The sequence below is a fragment of the Rattus norvegicus genome, chromosome 7 (assembly GCF_036323735.1).
Source record: "Rattus norvegicus strain BN/NHsdMcwi chromosome 7, GRCr8, whole genome shotgun sequence".
Taxonomy (NCBI): Eukaryota; Metazoa; Chordata; class Mammalia; order Rodentia; family Muridae; genus Rattus; species Rattus norvegicus.
The window spans coordinates 75,985,646-76,011,577 of NC_086025.1; the positions used below are offsets into that span (position 1 = coordinate 75,985,646).

The 25,932-nt window shown below is 37.7% G+C and overlaps 1 protein-coding gene across 6 annotated transcripts in view; it reads right to left on the minus strand.

Annotated features, from left to right (window-relative positions):
* Positions 1-1,571: 1,571 nt before the first annotated feature.
* The window catches only part of Rspo2 (R-spondin 2), a 136,768-nt gene continuing 112,407 nt past the window's right edge, over positions 1,572-25,932 (minus strand). For all 6 annotated transcript variants that reach the window (XM_017595050.3, XM_039079750.2, XM_039079749.2 and 3 more), the window contains one exon: positions 1,572-3,435. In XM_017595050.3, coding sequence (XP_017450539.1) covers positions 3,320-3,435 — 116 coding nt within the window. In that variant the 3' untranslated portion in view covers positions 1,572-3,319. The remainder of the gene's footprint in view (positions 3,436-25,932) is intronic.

Genomic DNA, 25,932 nt, shown 5'->3' on the forward strand with positions numbered 1-25,932 from the left:
TCTAGGTATTTTTATCAGAAGTCAAGAATATGATCGACAACATTTGCTGACGCTGGAGGAGAAGGCATGTGGTAGTCTGCTAATGTGATTCCTCATAGTCGTATTGCAATCTGCTTAAATAATTATTCCGTATACATTGCCCTGACTAGCTAACTCATTATTCTGCTTTAAGGTGTGAATCACCTACTTTTAAATTCATGTTTGTCTTTATATTCCAAAAGTATCAATTAAGACACTAAACAAGTGCACATTAAACACAGTCCCTAAAGACCTGACACTGACCCTCTCTTGTGTCTAAGATTTCAATTCCCCTTGATATGAGTTCTGTTCTTGGTCTCAATGACCTGTGGTTATAACTCTATTCTCAACTATAGCTTTAGCTTAAGGTAATAGCTTGATAATTACATCTTGGAAATTCCACCTTTCCCTGCAATCCTTCCTCCTACCCCGAATCATGATAGTAGCTTCCTGCTATAGCTCCACTCTGGCTTATTTTGGTAACACACATGACTTCATGGCTTATTTACTACCAGTGTAATTAATATATTCTTGATATTAGAGTGCATTTGAAATGCCTGGTTTGATTTCCTTGACTTCACCCCAACTGAGAAACAGTCCTGAATTCAGTTTTAGATTTATACACGTACTCCTCGGAAATAAGAGGGTATAAGCAAATCCCAATAAGAATAAAGTTAATGACTAGAAATTAATCAATAGATTGAAGTTGTCTGATACTTCCATAAATGTTTACTCATCTTTTTTTGCAGTATTAAAGATGGGACCTAGGATAATGGATGCCAGCAAAATTCTCTACCACTGAACAATTTTAAATTCTATTTTGTTAATAGAATGTCTTGGGGAAAATATAAAATAGCCAATGGAAGAAATAATAGGTACTAATTTGTGTAGGATTTGGCAATCTGCTATAGCGACCACAGTTCATACATATATATTATCCCAGGTCTTAACTAAAAGTCTGTATACTAGGATGTCTTGGTTTCATCATGACATTATTTCCATGAGGTCCTGCAAACACCACAATCGAAAGATGGTCATAATCCAAAGCTGGTGTTATAGTTTTTCAAATATATGTGTACAAATTCCTCATACACTAAAAATTATTTCATGTTTCTAAATACATTACATGTAGGGAATGACGAAGGAATGACAAAAAGCATATGTTCAGTATGGATGGATGCAATATTTTTAAAATATTTGTGATGCACAGTTGAGTAGAGCCCATTAGAACCTGTGGGTACAGAGAACTATAGCACATGTCTTAACTAATATAGCCCCTAAAATACAGCCCTATAGATAGATAAGAACTCACAGAGATAAAGCAATTTGTCTTAGGTTTCTTAGCCTAGATTGGAACTTAAGAAACATAGTTCTGAAAAATCCCACTTTCAACTACTATGCAATAATATTTTACATAAATGAATATCATAAACACTGATATCAACATAATCTCTCATGTTTTTGATCACTCACTAGTAGGCACTAGTGTTGGTAAAGAATGTAATGCACTTCCCTTGAGTGTACTGTTAAAGCCAAAGAAAAACAGTCTAAAAAACAATTTTTGAGATTTTAATGCACAAAACAGCCCAGAAACATAACAAGCATTGACTTATTAACAATGAAGTATGATATTAAGGAGACCCCTACCCACTTAGTAAATAGGAATAGAATGTAAGGAGGCATGGAGAGAGAGAGAGGTGAACACTTTAGGATTACGTTCAAGCCCTAAAGTTGAATTCAACATTCAGATATGGCTTATCTTGCATCAGTATTTTCATAATGAAGCTTAAGACATCTATACATAACAGCAAGATGTTTCTGAATCAACAGAAATGCTAAAGAGGTAGTTTTGCCAAGGCAAGGCAAGGAAAGGCTTTGTCTTGCTTTGGATGTTTTCTCAAAACTATACAACTTTGTTCTAATTTTCTCCTTGATCATCCAGGAGAATAATGCATTTAGAACTTGCCAATTCATAGGTCTAAGGACCAACTGAGCCTAGGGGACAGAGATATTTCTGAAACCATGACCACGTGAGTCAACTGGAAAGCTTCCAACATGTTCTCGGTTCTAATGTAGTTGATCTCGACTCAACTGAGATATTAAGCTGTGACTCTCACTTGGGGGAATCCATCCTATTTTCTCTTTCATTTTCTGAGTGGTTTCATGACAGCAGCTTCCCCAGTGACCCAAGAATATGGCCAGGTGATTTATTGTTCAAAGTCATGGATTATTTTGAGTTTGAAAAAAAATGTAATTGGAAAATTGATTGTGTAATAAATACAAGCAACTGCACATAAATCTTCTTCTTTTCAGCTGTATTTCATAAGTCACCAATTTTTGGACTCAAAAGGAGTTTGACTTCTGATGGCCAGATGCTGCATGCTGCTTTTTCTCTCTGTGTGTGGTGACACGAACTGGGGAAGTTCTATCAGCACTGAAACTCTGATATCACTCATTTGACTCTATATACAAACTGGCTTATCCTATACTTACAATTAGAAACAAGCCCACCCCACCCCCTCCAAAATAATAGGAACAAAAGAAAACAAGAGGCAACAAAACACTTGTCAATTTTCAAGACTAGAACAGCCATGTACCAGACCATGGTTAAGAACCACTAGAAACAAAGTGACATCTTAGCAATCAGGTATAACTTGTTTCACGCAGAAAGCATAAATATACAGTAAGGAGCTTCGAATATAGCTCAGCAGAATCTGTACATGTTAGCACTAGGATGAAATGTAGCAGGAATTTCCACAGCATACCCTAGCTAGGAAGCAGTCTCATCGTAGGACCATCTGAAGATCACTGATGCTGAGAACACTGTGAGGTGACACTAAACACCTTTTCCATGCTCATTTGTCTTTGACAATGCATGGTGTGGGAAATAAAAGTCACAAGTGAACAGTGCTTGCTCGCTTAGCACTGTCATCCACAGAAGTAGGCACAGGTGCATTCTCCAATGGTGATCTACAGCCTCGTGCCTCCCGCAGGTCCGCCATGCCAGCGACAGGGTCTTATGACAAACTGTGCTCATCATAAGAGTACAGACACATCAGTTCCCACTGATTCAACTCAACAAGCTCCTGCCATCACAGGCTCCAAATTCTAATCAAAACATAAATAACCCAGAGTCTGTGCTCGGGCACCTCCCTTTGCAACATTACTGGAAATGGATACTGGTCGGAGGATCAGGAATGCTGTCCACCAGTGTGGATCGGAGAGTAGCTTTGTGCACTTTTGCAAAACAACAACAAAACAAAACAGAAAACCTCCAAATGCCCTAGCTATTTCTTGTATTTTATTGATTCACTCTGTCTGTAGCAAGGAAGACGCTGTGCTGTTCTTGGGCTCTCTCAATCAGCTTCCGTCTCTTCTTCTTGTTTCTCTTCTCTTTGGCCTTTGGTGTTCTCTTCCCTGGGATGGGTAAAGAAAAGAGGGAAAATAGAGAATGTCAGAAAAGCCTCTTTCTTAAAATAAAAAGAAAAAACATTAAGAATTTTGTACAAGCCCATCTGGAAAACATCACCTATGGAAATGGCAGCCTCAAAGGGAAAATTGTTCACATTAATTTTGATGAAATAATAATAATTTTCTAAATTGGATATGCTGTCTAGAACAGAGACAGATCTTCTTGTTACAGGGAACTGGCATGTTTAAGAACTTCCCAGAGGCCAGATCAGTCTTTCAAATATCATCCTGGCACAAAAAATTCATTTATGCTCTCCCCCTTTTAACAATGCTACCTTTTACCAGCCATCATTGCATCTTTCTGCTGCTCCACATGTCTGTTGGTGAAAAGAAAATAAGCTTCTCTCTATAGTAAATAGCCCAGAAGTTTCAAACTCCCTTCCTTCAGGGGGATGGGGGCTTTTATCACCATTCTGCCAGGTTCTCTACAGACTGATGAATGAAACAATTAACTGTGTGCACTGAATTTTTTTCATTTTTCTACTAACCAAAACTCATGAGGGATCATTCTTCATGTGATTCATTAGTTCTTATCTAATTGCCGGGGCTAGTCATTCTTATTAGCATTATGGGTGATGTGTTTTCTATCAGATCACACCAAATTCTTCTATTTCCCTCCTGTGCTCTAGCCATTAGAAAGCCCGGACCACACATACATACTTTAGGCTTTCCTCCATCATGGATTAGTGCACACAATTTCTCCTCTGCCTCTGCCACCTTTTACTTCCTCCATCTTTCGCTTTGGAAGGAATTAACATTTCTTCACACACATGTACGCATAAGGTTATGACAAAGGGAACCAGAAACAGGAGGTACTTAGTTTGGTTATTTTATGTTACAAACATACAGACATGTGACATGTTTAAAATAAAAGGTGCTTCATAAATGTCCCATTTTACATCTCTAAATGGCGAAAAATTTGGAGCTATCCACCAAATAGAATTGGAAACAAGTCTAAGTAAATGTTGATGTGACTGGTAAGAACCTTAAAATGGTTCCATTCAAAACTTCATTCTTCAACTCGTTCAAAGACACAACACTCAGTTAATTAATACAATTACGTTACTACTGACTTATACATGTTTTCAATTTATATGTGTGCATGTTATATGTGAGCGTATGTATGTGTGTATATGTGTGTGTTATAATACTGAGAAGAGACTTCTACTCAATCAGTGTGCTGAGATATATATATATATATATATATATATATATATATATATATATATATTTGAAAAGAGTATAAATGTCCACTACTAAAGTGTACCACCCCAAATAAGAAAAATGTTTATAGGATTAGATATATTGGAAAATAGGAAATTAATGATTGTATAACATTGCTCTCATTCATGCAGTCACTGTAATTTTTAGCTTAACCTAGTAAATACAAAAAGATATATACTATACAGAAAAAAGTGTCCCATTTTCAGAAAGTCATCACTAAACAGCCTCAGCACAGAAAAACTACTACTCTAGAAAAAATTCTGGACCTTCTCTACCTTCTGTGCTCCCAAGTTTGTACAATACACATGTTATCCATGTAGGGTTCAGTCACCAGATACCAAAGCGATCAGCATGGATGGGACAACAACATGAAGCTGACCATCCAACTGATGCACTTCAGCCTTCCTATACATAGGAAACTCAGTTCCCTAAGCCCTTTGCATTGCAACCTTGAAATGGAGAATGGGAACAAGTAAAACACCACACCTCCACCATAACCTCCACCACCAACTCTACCATCACCTCCATCACCTCCATCACCACCACCACCAACAACAACAACAACCACCAACAACAACACCTACACGGAGACTGGAGAGTTAGCTCACTGGTTAAGAGAACTTATTGCCCTTGTAGAAGACCTCAGTTCAGTTCCCATGGTGGTTCAAAACCATCAAAACATAACTCAAGTTCCAAGGGATCTGAGGTTTTTTTGACCTGCACAGGCACCATGTAACAATATGATATATATATATATATATATATATATATATATATATATATATATATATATACACACACACACAAGAAAAACACACATACTCATAAAATAAATCTTTAAAAATTAAAATTAACAGGAGATGAAGGAGGTATACCTTGTAGAAAAAAATCAAAGCAAAGACTCCAGTTTCCTAAGTTAAAGAATGTATTTCCTATTCATTCATTTTTTCATTAGATGGTCACCATTAAGGCTGAGGAAGGGAAATAGGCTTATGCCTCAATGCCCTAGGCAAAGTGACAGGAATACAGTCAACATTCAACAAATGGTGCCTGAGTAAAAACAAGTATCACACTAAAGATGATAAAACTTACTTTAATAGACTCTACATTAAAATAATGAGAACATGATCATACCCCCATATTAAATTATAAAGGTCCTTGAAGTTAACTTCTGGTTCTCATTAAAATTTGGCATTAATGTTATAATGGCATTTTGCCATCTTTAAACATAGTTAAGCCTACCCAATGAAACCCTTGTCCAAGCCATCATTAATCCAAACAGCTGTGAAGTTATAACTATGTGGGTCCATTATCTCTAATGACGATACGCCTGAGGAACACAAAGAAGGACTTAAGAGAAAACAGCATGTTTAAAGAGAAGTGTCAATTACAATGTTTTACAAAGATTTCTCAGTTCTACATGTCCCTAACTGAGCAAATATCCTAAGTTCACAACAACCATTGCTGACTATAGTTTTAAAATCATTCAGATTACAAGGAGAACTCAAGAGGGGGACACATGAATCTCCCTGGGTAGGGGAAACAGAATACACATAAATGGTGGACAGAGGTGAGGGTAGGGGATGGGAACAGAAGAGATCAGGTTGGGGAAGGACAGGACAGTGTACTGAGAGAAACAACTGGAACTGGAGGATGGGTGCATATTGGGCACTCCTACTATAATAAAAATGCCAAGGAATCTATAAACATGACCCTAGCTAAAACTCCTACCAATGGAGCATGCCAAACCTGAACTGGCCACATCCTGTAATCTGGCAGGGCTTTCAATGTGGGAACTGGGACACCAACTCTGACAGGAAATGTTCAAACTATAATTTGTCCTGCCTACAAGATGTTCTGTGGTAAAGGTGGCACAAAAATTGTTAGAGTGGCCCCATGACATAAGAGAGAGTCTACCTATGACACTACCCAGAAGAATAGAAACCAAAGGCTAGATAGGTATCCCAGAGACCTAGAAGAGAACCAAACACTATCTATCTATCTATCTATCTATCTATCTATCTATCTATCTATCTATCTATCTATCTATCAACTGTCTAAAAAGAAGTTAGTAAAAACATTTTGCTATACACGTATATAGGAGCCTAACAAACCATCACCAGAGCAGCCTCATCCAGCAACTAGTGGAGGCAGATGCAAAGACCCATAACCAAACATTGAGCAGAGCTCAAAAATCCTGCAGAAGTAGGAATGGAAAAATTGTAGGCGCCAGAGCGGTCAGTACACCACAAGAAAACCTACAGATTCAACTAATCTGAGCCTATTAAGAGCTCACAGAGACTGAATCAGCAACCAGGAAGCCTATTTGGGCCTGAGCTAGGCCCTGTGCATATATGTTACATGTTACAATGCATACTGTCTTCTTACAGGACCCCTAACACAGTGGGAGCAGTGCTTATCTCTGACTCTTTTGCCTGCTTTTGGGCCCCTTTTTATCCTACTGTGTTGTCTCATCTAGCCTCAACATGAGGGGAAGTGGATAGTTTTACTGCAACTTGTTTGCTATTCATGGGAGACCTTTCCTTTTCTGAAGAGAAACAGAGGAGGTATGGATGGGGGTCAGGGGAGGGACTTGGAGTAGAGGAGATGGAGGAGCATAGGTTAGAATGTACAGAATATACTGTGAAATATTCATTAGGTTTATCATTCCTTTACCTAAATCTTGACATTTCTTTTGAAAGTAAATTGAAATTAAGTGAATTGAAAAAAATGAAGCTAATACTTCCTGTTTAAACTTGTTCTTCTACTAGACTGAAAAGGTCAAAGAGAGCTCCTGGCATTCATGGTTTCAAAATCTTCATGTGGAAAAGGTCACCAATATAAAATAAACCAGATAGGGCTGGAAAGTCGGCTCTTTAGTTAAGAGAACCGATGGCTCATGCAGAGGACCTCGGTTCAATTCCCATGGTGGTTCACAACCATCCATGACTTTTGTTCTAAGAGATCTGAGCTCGAGTTATGAATGCTTGTGAGCCACTATGGGAAATGTATACTATTTCACTAAACCCTAACCTGTGTATAGTGACTCATACTTTTAATGCAGCTAATTTTGTGTCAGTTATCTAATAACTCTTCCAGTGAAATCATCAGTACCAGAAATCATCAGTATCAGAGGGTCTTTGGATTTGTAGAAGGACAGCGATATTTATTTGAAACACTTGGTATTGTGGGCTTGTTCAGTGATGCTTCTTAAAACTATGAGATATTCTATCAAACTGAATGGTTATTTTTTTGGTGAAAAGTTCTAACTAACAATGATTTGGGGACCCAATGATAACCATGATGGTTTTCCTCTGAAAACTGTTGAACATAAACTCTTGGCCATTGTTTGATTGGTTGGTTGGTTGGTTGGTTTTGTACCATTTCTGATATTAAAAATATTGGACATACCAAAAAATTAAGATAGCAAGCCAAAATCTGACCACAAATAGGAGTAAATTAAGTGAAAATATTTTGTGGTCCACAGTAGATTGTACTGACTTAATACTCAAAATAATAAAACAATATTAAAAGAGAAATTATAGAAAAAGTTTTACATACATTTTCTTCCAAATTTCAGACATTAGAAAATTAGATTAAGACTAAGAAATATATCTGAACTTGCTCTTATCTAGTTGATAATTTTTATTGGACATAAATATAATTTTATTTCCCATTTAATTTCTTTAAATACCTAGACATATTCATATATCTATGTGTGGACTTTGTATTATTGAACATTCTCAACATATTATGCACATTTAAATCCATGCACACTTGTTATGCTAAATCTAACAGATTTTACTTTCTTACTCTTCAGTTCATAAGGGAAGATTCAGAATCTTTACTTCACGAGATAAGAAAAAGTTTTGGGTTTATAATTTTGGCATCCCTCACAATATGCAACTCTTCTAACAATTTCTACATATTATTATTCTGAGTGCTTTGAGAGCACATGACCCATTACTACAGCATGAATCTTTTCATAGTAGCACAGTGCAACCTACAGAACAGATCTACCAAGAACCAGTCTATGGATGCAAGATGATGGCTCATCTTTGTTACTGTCTTTGAGGAAACCAATGTGACTCGAGAGAAATACTTCCATGGTATAGAATCTGGATATCATGATTGACATATCTGGTAAGACATTGTGAGTCATCTTCTACATCTACTGTCACTGCTAAGCAAAAGGTCATGACATATTACATGAGAAAATCATGTTGGCTAAGATAAAAAAGGAAGATAAGATTATCAAAATAAACAAAACTAGAAAGATATTATCAAAGCCACATGGTAAAGCAACATAATCTTGTTGACTTATGGACACATGGAAATGGTCCAAAAGGATATCCTATACATTCTTCTACAGTGAGAGATGGGGAACTGCTGGTGGAAATATTCCTAAGACTCAGCTATAAATTGCTGCTATTACATTCACAATATGGTATGTTATTTTGAAACAAAATAGCAGGAGAACTAACAAATCATGAAAAACTGAAAACAATGAATCTGTTGAATTCTTTTTGATCCCTTTATAAGCTTTCCAATCCCACAGTTTTGTTTTCCTTTGATTCCATAGAAAATCTTTGCATCATTGCAGTAAGGGTTCATACCCTTCCATCAGTAGGCATAGAGGCTATCTAGGGTCTCCATGCTGCCTACTGTTTATCCTAAGAAAGACTTTACAAGAGTAAAGGTAGCAGTCTCAACTTAGGCAGATTCCCAGGGAACTCCCAGAGACAAAGCCACTAACCAGGAGTATACAGGATTGGATCTGAGGCCCCTGGCACCGATATAACAGCGGTCTGCCTGGTCAGGCCTCAGTGGGGGTATATACCCTTAATCCTCAAGGGACTTGAGGCTCCAGGGAAGGGAAAGGGCTAGTGGAGGAGGAAGCACCTTCTTGGAAGCAAGGGGGAGGAGGAATGCGAAGAAGAACTGCAGGAGGGGAGACCAAGGAGGAGGCAATGACTAAAATGTAAATAAATAAAATAATAAAAAACAACTTGTACGTGTAACAATAACAAAAAACAGGCATCAACTTGAGAGGAGGTGAAGAGTGTCATGGGACTCTTTACAGGATGACTGGAAGAAGGAAAAAGGAGAAAATGATGCAATTATAATTTAATTATGAAGTACCAGAAAGACAAGATTAAAAAAGAAAACATCCACAGCAAAATGTGGTTAAACAATAAGTATATAAAACAAAAAACACCCAGATAGCTTTAAGAGGAGGAAAGAAACACATTATCACATACAAAGAAAACCTTTCAGAATAGCAGCTGGCTTCTCAATAGAAACTTAGGAATCCTGAAGATTGTAGAGCAATTCATTTCAAGTCCTCAAAGGCCATGATGATCAATCTAAACTAATACCCAACAAAACTATCTGCCACAGCTGGAGAAAGAAAAGTCTTTCATGATATTAACAGCCTGAAGGAGGGGAGGAGGAGAAAGAAGAGGACAAAGAGGAAGAAGAGGAGGGAAGATGAAGGAGGAAGAGAAAAAATTAATAATAATCCTGGAACTAAAAAACACAACAAAAGCTCTGGGTCATATTGAAAACAGTCCAAGGCAAATGTGTAGTTCTAAGAATGTATGTTAAAAATCAGAAAGAGCACAAATAAACGACTTAATGAAGCAACTTAAAATTTGAAAAAATAAAAACAAACCAAATCCAAACCCAGAGGACAGCAAGGAATAATAAAAATCAGAGCAGAAAGCAATTAAATAGAGACAAAAGTCCCCACAAAGATTCATCAACTCTTAAAGCTGGTTCTGTGAAAAGATGAACAATACTGATGGACACTTGGTCCAACTATCTAAAGGAAAGGGAGGACTCAAATTAACAAAATCATAAATGAACAGGAAAACATCACAATAAACGCAAAGAAATTCAGAATATTATAAGAGTTTCTTTAAAAACCTGTACTTCATTAAGTTGGAAAAGACAGGGATAAATTTATAGATGCAGTCAAACCACTAAAATTAAATCAAGAAGAGAACAACATCCTAAACAGACCTATCTATAACAAACGAGGAGACTGAAATAGAAATACAAATCTTTCCTATGAATTAAGTCCAAGGCCAGATGGATTCACTGCAGAATTCTACTAGACTTTCAAGAGAATACACAGCCCATACTTCTTAAATTATTCAAAAACAGAAACAGGAGGAGCACTTCCAAACACCTTATATGAAGCCGGTCTCACACTATTGTGAAAGCCAGGTAAAGATACAGCAGAAAAGAAAGCTACAGTCCAATTTCACTGATGAACATAGATTTTAAAAATGTTTAATAAAATAATTTTAACAAAATGCAGATAAACACAAAAATAGATTATCCACCAAAATCAAGTTGGATTCATTTTTGAAATCCAGAAGTGGTTTTATATACTTAAATCAATAAATGTCATAAACTACCCACATGAATTTAAATACAAAAGACACAAGATAAAATCCATAGTTGAAAAAAGAGTCTGAGAAAATCAAACTTGCATTCATGATAAAAAGTCCCAGAGAATGTAGAATTAAAGAAAAGATATCACAATATAATAAAGAAATTCACAGTTAACGGCACCCTCAATGGAAAAAACAAAACAAAACATTACTAACAGCAACAAAACTAGAAACAATCTTACAGTACTCAGGAATGAGACGGTCCATGACCCTCATTCCTTTTCAACATCATGCTTACAATGCTAGCTGGAGCCATAAGGCAAGAAAAGAACATTAAAGGAAAACAAATAGGAAAAGAACAAGTTAAACTATCTCTCTTTGCAAATGGCATAATATTATACATTGAAGGTCCCAAAAAATTCTAGTAGAAAACTTCTAGACACTATCAACAAACTAAAAAATATAGCAGGATATGGAGTCAAATCATGTAAATCAAAGGCACATACCAACAGCAAACAGAGATAAAGAGATTATGGCTATACTTCTACACACAATAGCCTCAAAGAAAATAAAATATCTAAGAACAAACCTAACCAAGGAAGTGAAGGGGCTTTACAATGAAAACATCAAGTCTCTGAATAAAGATAGTGAAAGACATCAGAAGATAAAAACGATTCCTGTGCTCTTGGATTGGCCAAAATAGTATTGTGAAATTGACTATTTCATTAAAAGACTTTGCTAGACTCAAAAGCAATACCAATTTAAAAAACCTTCATCTCATTCTTCCCAGAGATAGATACAACTATCCTAAAATGTATATGGATACACATAATGCCCTGGATGGTCAAAATAGTATGAGCAGAAAGAATAATGTTAGTAGGACTACCATCCCTGAACTCAAGATACATTGCAGAGACCCAATACTTAAAACGACGTGATATAGAAACAAAACCAGTCATGTAGACCGTGTAGAGCAACGGAACAAAAACAAAGGCCTAGGGGCTGGGGATTTAGCTCAGTGGTAGAGCGCTTACCTAGGAAGCGCAAGGCCCTGGGTTCGGTCCCCAGCTCCGAAAAAAAGAACCAAAAAAAAAAAAAAAAAAAAAACAAAGGCCTAAACATGATTACATGTAACTCTAGCCATTTAATATCTGACAAGGACGCCAACACCACACTCTGAAGAAAAGAAGATGTCTTCAACAAATGGTGCTGGGAAAACCGGATGTACGCATGCGGGTGAATACCTTTTACCTCCCACCAAAACTAATCTCCAATAGGTCAGAGATTTAAATGTGAAACCAGAAACACTGAAACTGCCAGAACACATAGGTCTAGGGAAAATAGAACTTTGAATAGAATTCTATTTGCCAGAGAGTTAAAGCCAACAATTGACAACTAAAAACCTTCGGTACAACTAACAAAGCCATGTGAAGAGTCTGACCACAGAATGGAAAGAAATCTTTGTCAGCTAGACATCTGACCGACGACTAATCTCCAGAATTCATCAAGAACTCAAAAAATAAAAGTCAAATCAAATAAAAACCAACAAAAAAAAATCACCCTTACCCATTAAAAACAAACATGGGCCTGGAACCTGAGCAGAGCGATCCCTAAGGAAGAAGAAGAAAACCAAATGATGGTGACTAAGAAGGAGCTTAACCATGCTTGTGGTCCTTAATGATCAGGGAAACACATATTGAAATAACTTTGAAGTTTCATTTTACTTCAGTGAGCTTGGCCAAGACAACAGAACAGCAACAGCAGATGCTGCAAGGGATGCAGGAAAAGGAAAGCCTTATCCGATGGTCAGACTGCAAACCGGTCTATCCACTCTGTAAATTAGTGTGGAGAATTCTCCAAATGCTAAAGGTAAATCTATCACATGACTCCTGAGATTCCCAAAGAGCTCAAATCCTACTCCACTGATAGCCAGGCCACTGCTGCTCAGTCACAATAGCTAGGAGATGGAAACGTCAGAACTGTCCTATGACCGACAATGGATAAAGAAAACGTAGCACATATATTCTATGAAATACTTCCCGGCTGTAAAGAAAAATGAATGTTATCATGAAGTTTGCAAGGTAAATGAGTGGAACTAGAAAAGATAATCTTGAGTGAGGTAATCCGGACTCAGACAAACAAAGGTTTTCTGTTCTTTCTCACCTCAGGGTCTTAGCTCCAAATATCCAGACATGAGTGCACACACCAGAGTAACTGCAGAAAAGAGGAAAAACTAAAGTAACCAGTGCCAGAGCAGGGGAGAAACAGAACAGCTGGGTGTGTGTTATCTGATCTGGGAAATGAGAAAATTGGGGGAGGGGACTTCAGTTAAGGAGAAGGAAGAGATGAATATGGAAGGGGGATAAAAAAGAAATGGTGTGGAAAAGCCATAAAAAATAACAGTATTAACATCTACCTAAAATACCAAGAGCACATGTACGTTGGTGTGTAAATATATACACAGTTTACATGAAAGGAATTTCCATCTGGACAGGCAATGATTCTCCAAGAGTCAACAACTATCCAAATTCCAACCTCAGGCATGAGCGACACTCTCTTGAGTCCTTCAGAGTTGTTCTAGAGACTCAAAAACATTCCAAATTGTTGTTATTGCCCTTGGTCTCCCTGTGAAAGGGGGAAGGTAATTCCCTACTGCTGAAGACAGCATGGACTTCAGAGACATGGCTCAGGGACTACTGAATCAGACTTGATCTGAAAGCCTCCTCTCCGAGGACTAACTTCTATGGTAGCAGAAAGCACCACTCAATCTTCCAAAGGAGAAGCAAGCAGTGGCCCTACCCATCTATGATACATATAAACCACAACAGTGACCAGTGTGAAATAACCCTAAGGGTTCGAATGCTAGTGTGAGAAAGTCTTCCCCAGAGAAAAGTGTCAACTGGTTATATAATACCAAAGAGTCAACCCTGAAAAAAATACATATGAGTAGCATCATATGGACTGAGTAAGTTTCATATATATATATATATATATATATATATATATATATATATATATATATATATTATGTGTGTGTGTTTGTGTGAAAGAAAGGAAGGAAAGGGAAGGAGAAAATGATATAATTATGATACAATTATATTCTAATATTGAAATAACATTTAATAAAAGGAAATGGGAGTCAGATGACTAAAATTCATTGTATATGTATTCGTATATTATACATGAAACTGTCACTAAAAGCAGGGGAAAATCCAGCTTTAAATAAAAATATTAATTAAAAACTCTGCACAAAGACCTCATATAGCTTTCCAGTAGTCCTTGCACTGTAACTGGTAGAGGAGGATAGTGACCCCAAATCAGACATAATAGATGAAAAGGATTTCTCTGAGCACACAAACATGAAAAGTTATTCAGATATCAGAATCCAGAAAACTTACTGCCTATGTATGCCAGGCGAATTCATCAAGCCATTAGGCCTGAAGGGAAAGCTGCTGAGTGTTACTGTCCGTCCTTTCACCACCCAAAGTTGTGCTCATGTCTATGGGCTGTGCTAATGATTTTTACAGGAATAAAGAAAATATAAAATGGCCCATTACCCATTTGGCTTGCCTTAAAGATCTGGTTCCATATTCAAAATGGTAGAAGGAGAAAACAGTCAAATCCAAGAAGCAATTGCACCTACAGGAACTATTATACTGCCACTAAAGTTTTCTGTTTATGGCATTTCGAATGTCCCTGGTTTTACAGTCATAAAATGTCATCCTTTAGCTGTGCGATATGACTTTTATAGGAACATTTAAATAGTTCCAAGCCTTTATCAATGCTCCTGAAGCCATGGGGTTGACAGATAGGGATGAAATCTGGCTTGGTTCCCTATAACATGTGTCACCCCGGGTAGTTTCAGTTTGTAGACATAGCTCACACAGAGGGGAGAAAACATTCAAAGATGTGATTCTATTCACTTAATCATAGGGAAGAATAAGCAGGGAGAATTGGATAAAAATTCTTTCCATATGTTTTATGTTCATGGTAAAGGACAAAATTTCTGGGTGGGGGAAACCTAAAATCTAGTTCTGTTTATGTTGTGGAGATAATATAATATATACTTCTACCACAAGGGGGCAGTAATCCACTTTTACTGTGAGACTACTGGTGAAGCATTTGGGTTTTTTGGTTTTAATTGTTCAGGGAAACTTTACAGTTCTTATTTCTTAAATGAATTTAAACCTCATTTTGAGGCTTATTTTATCCCAGAGATAAGTTCTGTAGAGGATTAAACAGTAACAAGACCTGAATGCAGCACAAGGAAAAATATAATTGCCAATCCTGTCAAAAAGATGTCTGTGGACAAGAGAAAAGAACTGTGAAGACAATGCTACTCTCTAGCCATTTAGCAGAAGAAAATCACTACTGGTGCCAAACGTTAGTAGACATTTTCTTATGGAGAAATGAACACAAGCTACAGCTAAGAATCAGTCTTCTTGCTTTTATCTCTAGTTAACCAGAACACTTAAAACTAACCATGAACTTCAGCAGCTTCTCCTTCACACAGTGAATACAGGTTTAATTCAAGAATAAAAGCTGACCATTTATGATGACTCCTGACAGACTACTCTGAGCAATCTGGCCTCCCACCCACAGTTAGTTTCAGGAGACAGCAAGTGACATTTCAGGCGTGCCACTCAAGTTCAGCTCTGCTAGGTGCATTGAATGCTGAGCAAGTGAAGCACCAGTTGTCTAGAATGACCTATCCACCTTCCTCTACCTAATTAGTATCAGGGCCGGCTGCAAGCAAGGGTTTTGATTTCAGTGGTTCTTACAGCCTTAAGAAGCCATTATAGACAGATGTAGCTGTTGAGTCATTTTGCAGTGAAGACAAAAAGCATTTATAGACGACTGATATTCCCCTTACTGATTTCTCTGACAAATGTCACCACAGCGCAACCATGAAAAGCCTTTATTGTTACTTGTTTTGTGGGGTTTGTGTAAATCCACTTTGAATCATTGTGTATTCTTTTTAGTTTTGTCAATATTCAGTCTACAAAGTTTCCTCAATATAGTCCAAGACTATAGATATATAGAACTTATCTCTGGGAAAAAATAAGCCTTAAAATGAGGTTTAAATTCATTTAAGAAATAAGAACTGTAAAGTTTTCCTGAACAATTAAAACCAAAAAACACCAAAATGCTTCACCAGTAGTCATTTTAAGTGCTTTCTAAATTTTCTTATTTAGTTGAACATTGTGGGACAGATTAGTACTCAAACCATGGTGCCAAAAACTTTGTGTAGCAATGCATTCTCAATACACTCAAAATAATCAGAACTGTCAGAAAGTGATCAGACACACTAGGCAATTTTATGTCAAGTCTGAAAAATGGCATCAGGATTGTCATATTTTTATGTTATCAGTCTGTTAAAGGAAGCCATACACAGCTTAAAGTTTACAAAAGACACTAAAATTTTAAGTATGTAATAAATAATTTACAATAAGAATGACACTGAATCAGAAATTTCCAAGGGGAGATTCCAAGTTGAGGATCCTATAAAGTCAATAAAAGATATAATCTGTTGTTAGACAAGAAAAAGTATGTAAAAAATAGCAATGACCCATTACACAACAGCAAACTTTTCTTGATCTTAGCATGCTGTCATAGGAACCTGTGTTGGAATACAAGGTAAGGTCATGGAACTGAAGCAATTCTACAACAAGAAAACAAATAACCTAATTTAAAAATGGAAAAAGGACTGGGAGAGACACTTCTCAAATGAAGAACAGCATACCCCAATGGGAAGTCATAGGAAGGCAGCAGCTGTCCAGTGCTGGCAGAAATGTAAGTCACTGCAACCATTAGCATGGAGTTTCTGCTAAACACACAGAATTACTTCATTAACCAGCACTTCTGGTGTTGGGTATCTACCCAAAGGAACTGAAGTAGGTAATGTGGAAGGAGTCTGATGCTGTCCACATATATTTCCCCATTATCCACAATATCTAAGATGTAGAAGCAACCTGAGGGCTCATTAATGGATTTATAAATATAGTAAATATGATGCACATGGGAAACTCCATGGCCTTCAATAGAATAGACTGTTATCAGTTACAGTGTAGACAGAACTGGTCAAAATTACAGTAAGCAAAACAAGTCACTACAGAAAAAGAAATAATACAGTGTGGTTTTACTTATATAAGACCTACAAAAATTGCTGACATGGAAATAGAATATAAAGGTAGAAAGGAAAAGGAAGAGTAGAGGAAGAGAAGATGATTAAAAAAAGATTTGCTTAGCTGAAAGGAATTACATTAATGATTAACTGCATTACAGGTGATCATAATCAAAGATAACTACATATTTCATTTCAAAGGGCAAAATTTCCTTGCAGTGCTAAGGATCAAACCCAAGACCTTTATCATGCCAGCCAAACTTTTATTAGTATGTGCACACAGTTCAGTTAAAATATTTTTACATGTGATTGCAGCAAAAAAATGAAATTGCAAATATGTTAATTAGCCAAATATAAACTTGTATTACATATAATGTACACAGAAAAAAAAAGCCCAACAAAAAGTGAAAATAGATTTTTTTTAAAAACTCCACACCTGAACAGTAAAAATAGATGTGTATACGAATGCAGAATTAAGCACTGGCCATTTATTATGCATAGACCAGCATCATACTGGGCTTTCTTTCAGTAACAATCAAGATATTATGCCCCTAAGGGATTGTTGAACAGAGTAGAGAGTGTACTATGTATATTTCAAGACCTGACATGGCAGAACTATGAACAAACAATTGGTCTCTTTTAACTGAAAGTAAACTCTTCTCTCATACAATAGTCGCCACACTCCATTCCTTCAACTCCTCTTCACCACCTCTCTCCCCTAGACTCACTTCACCTGCATTTCCCTTCAGAGAAACTGGGTCTCCAAGAGACAACAACAACCAGAAATAATAATACAAGGTAAAAGTCTTCATATCAAGGCAACCCAGGAGTCCAAGAGCGGGTAAAAGAGCCAGAGATAGACCTGCTCCCACTGCTAGGGGTCCCACCAAACATTAAGCTAACAGTCATAGCGGATATGCAGAGGACTTTTAGATCAGCCATGCTAGAATGACAGTTTATTCCAAAGGGGGGGGAGGGACAGTTTTCCCATCTCATACATAACACAAAAATTCAATTCCTAATTACAATGTAATTTTTAATGTAAATGTCAAAAAAACTAAACTAAAATCTCTTACTATGAAGTTAGGATTGCAGAGTTTGCTGAGAGATTGTGTCTCCTAGTAGTAGCATGAGTACACCTATAAAGTCTTACCAACTTGACTTCCTAAATGTAATATGAACAAAGATAACAACAAGAGGCATGGCAAAATGGATGTGGAACTGTCCATGAGATTTCAATCTTATCAAAGAACTATAGACAACTAAGGAAATGTGGAGTGGTGGTCTTCTCCAGGAAACAGCACACCATAGTTTGTACTATGCAAATGGTCAGTCCGGAAAACATACATACAAGTAAGATGATAGGGACTGAGTGGTTATATCTAGGGATATATATATATATACCATATTCATATACACATGCAATAACAATGAGAGAAGAGGCTGTGAATTTTAAGGAGAGTAGAGATGCATTAAGGGGTTGGGAGGAGGAAACAGAGGGAGAAGTGATTATATTATAACCTCAAAAAGAAAAATCTAAAAGAAAAATGGAAATTATATCTGTATTAAAAATATTTGGCAGAATTTATAAGAAAATAAATAATCTTGAAGCTCCAAACAGCCCCAACAAACACACACTTACCAGAAAATGTTAATGGGGAAAAACAAGATGCAAACTATAAGTTTGCACTTGAAACACACAACACTTAATGAGGCGCTTTAGCCAGAGTGGTAATTATAAAAATATGAGGATGATAACCAATGTCCCAACAGCTGAACCACACCAAACCTATCCCAGATATATCTGCTCATGGGGCAAAGCAGCCTTGTGCAGTCAAATGGCATGGCGGGTGACATACCCACCAGACTGCTGAGTGACTTACCCAAACTGGTGACAAAGATAACGTTTATCTCTGCTCCCAAGCCCCGTGGGAGAGAGACCTCGCCGCCTGGTCAGGTGGGCACTCCTGAGGCTGCAGAGCGGAGGAGACCACCAACACTGCCCTCCCCTGCCCACATCCCTGGCCCAAGAGGCAACTGTATAAGGCCTCTGGGTTCCCGTAGGGGAGGGCCCGGGAGCTGCAGGACCCCTGCGCCTGAGACACCCCCGGAACCTGAAGGAAACAGACCGGATAAACAGTTCTCTGCACCCAAATCCCGTGGGAGGGAGAGCTGAACCTTCAGAGAGGCAGACACGCCTGGGAAACCAGAAGAGACTGCACTCTGTGCACATCCAGACGCCAGAGGAAAACACCAAACGTCATCTGGAACCCTGGTGCACGGAGGCTCCCAGAAAGAGCGGCGCAGATCTTCCCGGTTGCTGCCGCCGCAGAGAGGACTTAGGCAGTACCCCACGAGCAAACTTGAGCCTTGGAACCACAGGTAGGACCAACTTTTCCCCTGCAAGAAACCTGCCTGGTGAACTCAAGACACAGGCCCACAGGAACAGCTGAAGACCTGTAGAGAGGAAAAACTACACGCCCGAAAGCAGAACACTCTGTCCCCATAACTGGCTGAAAGAAAACAGGAAAACAGGTCTACAGCACTCCTGACAAACAGGCTTATAGGACAGTCTAGCCACGGTCAGAAATAGCAGAACAAAGTAACACTAGAGATAATCTGATGGCGAGAGGCAAGCGCAGGAACCCAAGCAACAGAAACCAAGACTACATGGCATCATCGGAGCCCAATTCTCCCACCAAAGCAAACACGGAATATCCAAACACACCAGAAAAGCAAGATCTAGTTTCAAAATCATATTTGATCATGATGCTGGAGGACTTCAAGAAAGACATAAAGAACTCCCTTAGAGAACAAGTAGAAGCCTACAGAGAGGAATCGCAAAAATCCCTGAAAGAATTCCAGGAAAACACAATCAAACAGTTGATGGAATTAAAAATGGAAATAGAAGCAATCAAGAAAGAACACATGGAAACAACCCTGGACATAGAAAATCAAAAGAAAAGACAAGGAGCTGTAGATACAAGCTTCACCAACAGAATACAAGAGATGGAAGAGAGAATCTCGGGAGCAGAAGATTCCATAGAAATCATTGACTCAACTGTCAAAGACAATGTAAAGCAGAAAAAGCTACTGGTCCAAAACATACAGGAAATCCAGGACTCAATGAGAAGATCAAACCTAAGGATAATAGGTATAGAAGAGAGTGAAGACTCCCAGCTCAAAGGACCAGTAAATATCTTCAACAAAATCATAGAAGAAAACTTCCCTAACCTAAAAAAAGAGATACCCATAGGCATACAAGAAGCCTACAGAACTCCAAATAGATTGGACCAGAAAAGAAACACCTCCCGTCACATAATAGTCAAAACACCAAACGCACAAAATAAAGAAAGAATATTAAAAGCAGTAAGGGAAAAAGGTCAAGTAACATATACAGGCAGACCTATCAGAATCACACCAGACTTTTCGCCAGAAACTATGAAGGCCAGAAGATCCTGGACAGATGTCATACAGACCCTAAGAGAACACAAATGCCAGCCCAGGTTACTGTACCCTGCAAAACTCCCAATTAACATAGATGGAGAAACCAAGATATTCCATGACAAAACCAAATTTACACAATATCTTTCTACAAATCCAGCACTACAAAGGATAATAAAGGGTAAAGCCCAACATAAGGAGGCAAGCTATACCCTAGAAGAAGCAAGAAACTAATCATCTTGGCAACAAAACAAAAAGAAGAAAAGCACACAAACATAACCTCACATCCAAATATGAATATAACCAGAAGCAAGCTACACCCTAGAAGAAGCAAGAAACTAATAGTCTTGGCAACAAAACAAAGAGAAGAAAAGCACACAAACATAACCTCACATCCAGATATGAATATAACAGGAAGCAATAATCACTATTCCTTAATATCTCTCAACATCAATGGCCTCAACTCCCCAATAAAAAGACATAGATTAACAAACTGGATACGCAATGAGGACCCTGCATTCTGCTGCCTACAGGAAACACACCTCAGAGACAAAGACAGACACTACCTCAGAGTGAAAGGCTGGAAAACAACTTTCCAAGCAAATGGTCAGAAGAAGCAAGCTGGAATAGCCATTCTAATATCAAATAAAATCAATTTTCAATTAAAAGTCATCAAAAAAGATAAGGAAGGACACTTCATATTCATCAAAGGAAAAATCCACCAAGATGAACTCTCAATCCTCATCTTCAGTTGGTTTATATACAAGTGTGCAATTTCTAGGCTTGAAAGTAAAATGATGCTATCTGGTGCTGGATAGAGGAGCCTTATTTTTTATTATGGCAGCTTGCTATTTTTGTAACATGGTGATTTGGTTGAACACAATAAAGTACAGTAGTAACTGATCTCCCCTTCTTCCTGGATGAGTGAGGAGATGATTAAATGTTGATGTCAGCATCCTTGAGCATATTCAGATGAGCTTCTGCTTCTGTTGAAAAGGATGCTGTGTTTGATTGTGGTCCGAAGCTTTGAAGCACTACTTGGCATCTCCTTCCTTGGAGGTCTCACTGTTTAAACATAACAGATTTGATAGCTTGTTGGTAAGGTGAGTTCCAGCTTGTCTCCACTAGGCCATCTTCATGTGAATCCGGTGGTTATACGGTTTTGTTCTAGGGATATTTCATTTTTTTAATAACGGTTTTAGCTGACATTCATGGAGAGAATGAATCCTTAGAACTGTGCCACTAGTGAAAGGAAATCCTGTCTAGAGTATGTTTCTTTACAAAGCTGTGTCACACCATCCTTTGGGCCCTCTGCTGGAAAAGTAGAATCAAGTCTCAAATAATGCCTTTTAAATTGTATCCTCTAGTATTATAGATGTAGGACAGTACTGTATCATACCTCTGTGGATGTAAAATAGCTTGTATCTGCTTTATGATACGTAGTAGTGACCGTGCTTTATCAGAGCTGTTTTTAATGATGTTGCTCAGAATGTTTTCTTTCCAGATGATGATTGAGAAGCTAATCTAAAAAAAAAAATGGTGCCAGGTACCACAAGAGTAACAGAACTGTGCTGTTTTCTCGGGTTTTGTTTTTTTACTTTTTTTTTTAATGGAGTGTGCTGGATATCTCTACAGTTTTGTTCAGATGACTGCAGAACCTGGAAAAGCTGTTGCTGCTGTTGATGCATAACACACTGCTATTATTGGTCTTTTTATATAAATACAAATATATATATACAGAAAAAATAAAATAAATTGATAATGGATCTCCACAAAAAAAATAAAAATAAAAATAAAAACAAACAAAAAACAAAAAAAAATTCTGAAAAAAAAAGATAACGTTTAATTCTAGCTACTGTGTCTGAGAGGATCATTGCCCAGTAATGCACAACCAGAATGGAACCACATGGCTTGAACGACTGTTGAGGTGAGACTGAAGAGCACCAGAAGTCATTTATCTTAAATTCAGTCTCTAGTTTAAGTTTCTGTGGGTGAGCATATATGTGCTTTCTATCATACCCATTTTTAGCAAGTTTTATAGCAAATACTGTAATAGCAAGAATTCAGGTATAACAGAACATCAGATATGACCACCTACCGCATACCAGATTCCTACATGCTTACATGCTTTTGCACTGTCTTTTGGTTGACTGAAATTGATTTGTTTATAATTGATAGATTATTTATTGATATTTTTGCTTCTTCGGAAGGTTTATGCGACTCTTCTCGACCCTTTGCACACAGGCATGTTGGTTCTGGTTTTTCATATATTAGTTCTTCATCCAGTAAACCCAAGACATTTCTTAATTTACATGTTTTTTATTACTACCCATCCTTTATCCCACCATAGACTTCTAGAGTTTGTCTTTGACTTCTAAAACTCTATGCTCCCTAGTTCCTCCTTTTTATCATTATTCTACACCCAAGTGGTCATTTCATTCCTGACAAGCCCGTATTTAAAAATAATTGCTGGGTTTAGGTTCCTTTCAATTCCTTACACCTCACTTGACCTTCTTTTATCTTTGTACACACTTAATCTCCACCCATTTACTTCATTTACTTTTACATTCTCACCTGGTTTATGAATGCCTGAAGCCTATTGGGGACAAACATTTTCTTACATTTTCATTTTTTTCCCAAGGTGAATGTCAGAAGTCCGAGCTTTCCTAAATTCTGAGCTGATTTTACTAATTCACAAATGATATTATACAAGCTTACAATTGGTTCTTGCCACACACACACCCGCCCCAGTTAGCTCATATTTAGAAAATGAACTAAAGAGATTGCCCTGACTCATCAATCAGGTAAGGATTAAATTCCATTTTCCAATAGGAAACTAGCAGTTCATTAACCCTTTATCAACCTTACTCTTCATGCAAGTGGTTTTCTGTGTGTGACTGACTGAGCAGCAAGCCTCCAGGTCGTCTTCGCCTTACTTAGTGCACCAGATAAAACTAAGCTCATCTCTAAGCACCATCGCTCCTTTCTGGGCTCTTCACACTATAATCCTGATTACAGCACTCAAAGGAATCACATTGTCCAGGATGCTTCCTAGATCTTATGTATTTTCTGAAAGACAGTAAATGTTTCCAATAGTTTACATTGTATGTTAAGGCAGCCATGAACCAAGGACTCTTCCCTTTGCCCCAACACAACCTAAAACTAAAAAAAATAAAAGCAAAACTTAGGTTTGCTTACAGTAGAACTATGCCACCTTCTCTTTTTGCAGACAAAACTTTTATGGTATCATTTATAATCGTGTTAGTGCCCCTCCAGAGCCAGCCACCCAGTGATCTTCCACTCTTTCAAGACAATAACACCAAACTCCACAAAATCCTAGATATGACTACTGAAAAAGAAAAACATATACAAAGACACACAAACACACACACTCATACACAAATACACACTCATACCCACATAGACACGTCTCCACATATAGACACACACACTCATAACCACATAGACACATGTATCCACATATAGACAGACATGGGTTACTTACCCCGCCTCTTTGAGAAACACACACACTCTATTCAGGTGTGTCTTAATTTCTTTGATAACCTCTCTTCCTAACTGTCATACTTAATATCTTATTTTTAAATTTTGAAATGATAAACGAGTTACAATACTTCTCCCCTCCTTTTTCCCCCTCCAAAGCTCTCCATGGGCTCCTTTCTTTACCAAAATATTCAACTCTGCTTCAGAAAACAGCCTCCCTCATCCTGAAATCCTGAAATGTTCTTCACCATCAAAATCACAAATCCGGATCTGTCTGTCAAGATCCCTAAATTTTACACAGGCTCCTGGGTGGGTCCATCAAGGGTGGTAGTGGGATGTTGTGTTGCTGTCCCCACAGGACTTATAGGAGGATGGAAAATGCAAGGCCAACTGGAATACAGAGTGACATGTTGTCTCAAAAACATAACTAATAGTTAGAACTACCCTGTAAGACTAGTGCAGTAATTAAACAAATTAGTAATTTAAGACAGTGCCCTTCTGTTGCGATAAAGCAGAGAGGGCATACAGCTAAAGACCGTCCGCTGGGGTTTCTAACTAATTAATCAGGGCTTCACTGAGTGAGGACAGGGCCCAGGTCAGAGGTTGCCTAGGGGCTCTCACTCACACACTAGCAGCAGCTGGAAAGAGAATACTTTTTTCCATCTTGGCCCTTCTAGGTTAGTTGCTGGAACCTAGGTTCTGACCGTAGGATTTCACTTACAGTGTTATCCATCCTATCACTCTAAGTGTTTTAGGAAGAAATTTAGGAGTGCTGGCTAGGGCAAATCCATTCAAATACCACTTAATCTGAGGTCATTAATACTAAGTTCATTCAAATATTCCTTGCAAAGAAAACACACAGTTAAATTTTATATGACTGAGAACAATTCACAAGTACACCACCGTTTTTTTTCTACATGAACACAAAATGAAATTCTAACAATTCTACCTGAACAGCAGGACAAGACCTCAAGGTGCATCTCCTCCCTCTATCCGCATTAGAAAGAATTTACATCCATTTATTCCAGAAAGACCATTTTAAAGACCCGAGAGAATATTTAAGTATTTTTAATAACTTTAAGTACCAAGTAGCTGTTGACTCTTTGAACTCCAAACCTCCTTTTGTGGTTACTCAAGTATGACTTCGGAAAGTGAGAAAAACCTCACCATACAATCTGCAAGCTCTTTAAACCTTATTAGGTCACTCTTTACCCTTGCTGAAAGCATATAGTTAACAGATATACTACTTAGCTGACAAAGTTTGCAAAATTAATTAGCTTACATAAACAGATATCGTGCTCATTTGTCTTTTGAAATGCCATGTTTATTTTAGAGACTCAGAATTTATTCTTGCCAAAGTAGACTGCAAGTTTTTCTGCAATACCGTTCTTCTAGCTTAACTGTTGGGTTTGTTTACTAAAGGTACTTAAAGGAGATGAAAGTACACAATTGGGCTCCATGCCATTCCCATTCTTTACATGTGAAACATCTAGAGGTAGTGAAGCCTTAGAGTCTTTCTCGCATCATCTTAGTTCAGGAGTGCAGCACAGTAAACCTGACATTGGCAAGCAGCTCTTAGTTTACTTTGACCTCCCATTCGAAGTTGACCCAAAGCCTCATGGCCGGTATCTGCTGTAAACCATAGCTGTTTCTGTGTAACACATGAACACGTGAGAAACAACAGTAACCTGTTAGGTAACATGGCTGTTTGGATTAAGAGGAAACTGAACCCTGCTCAGGACATGATCT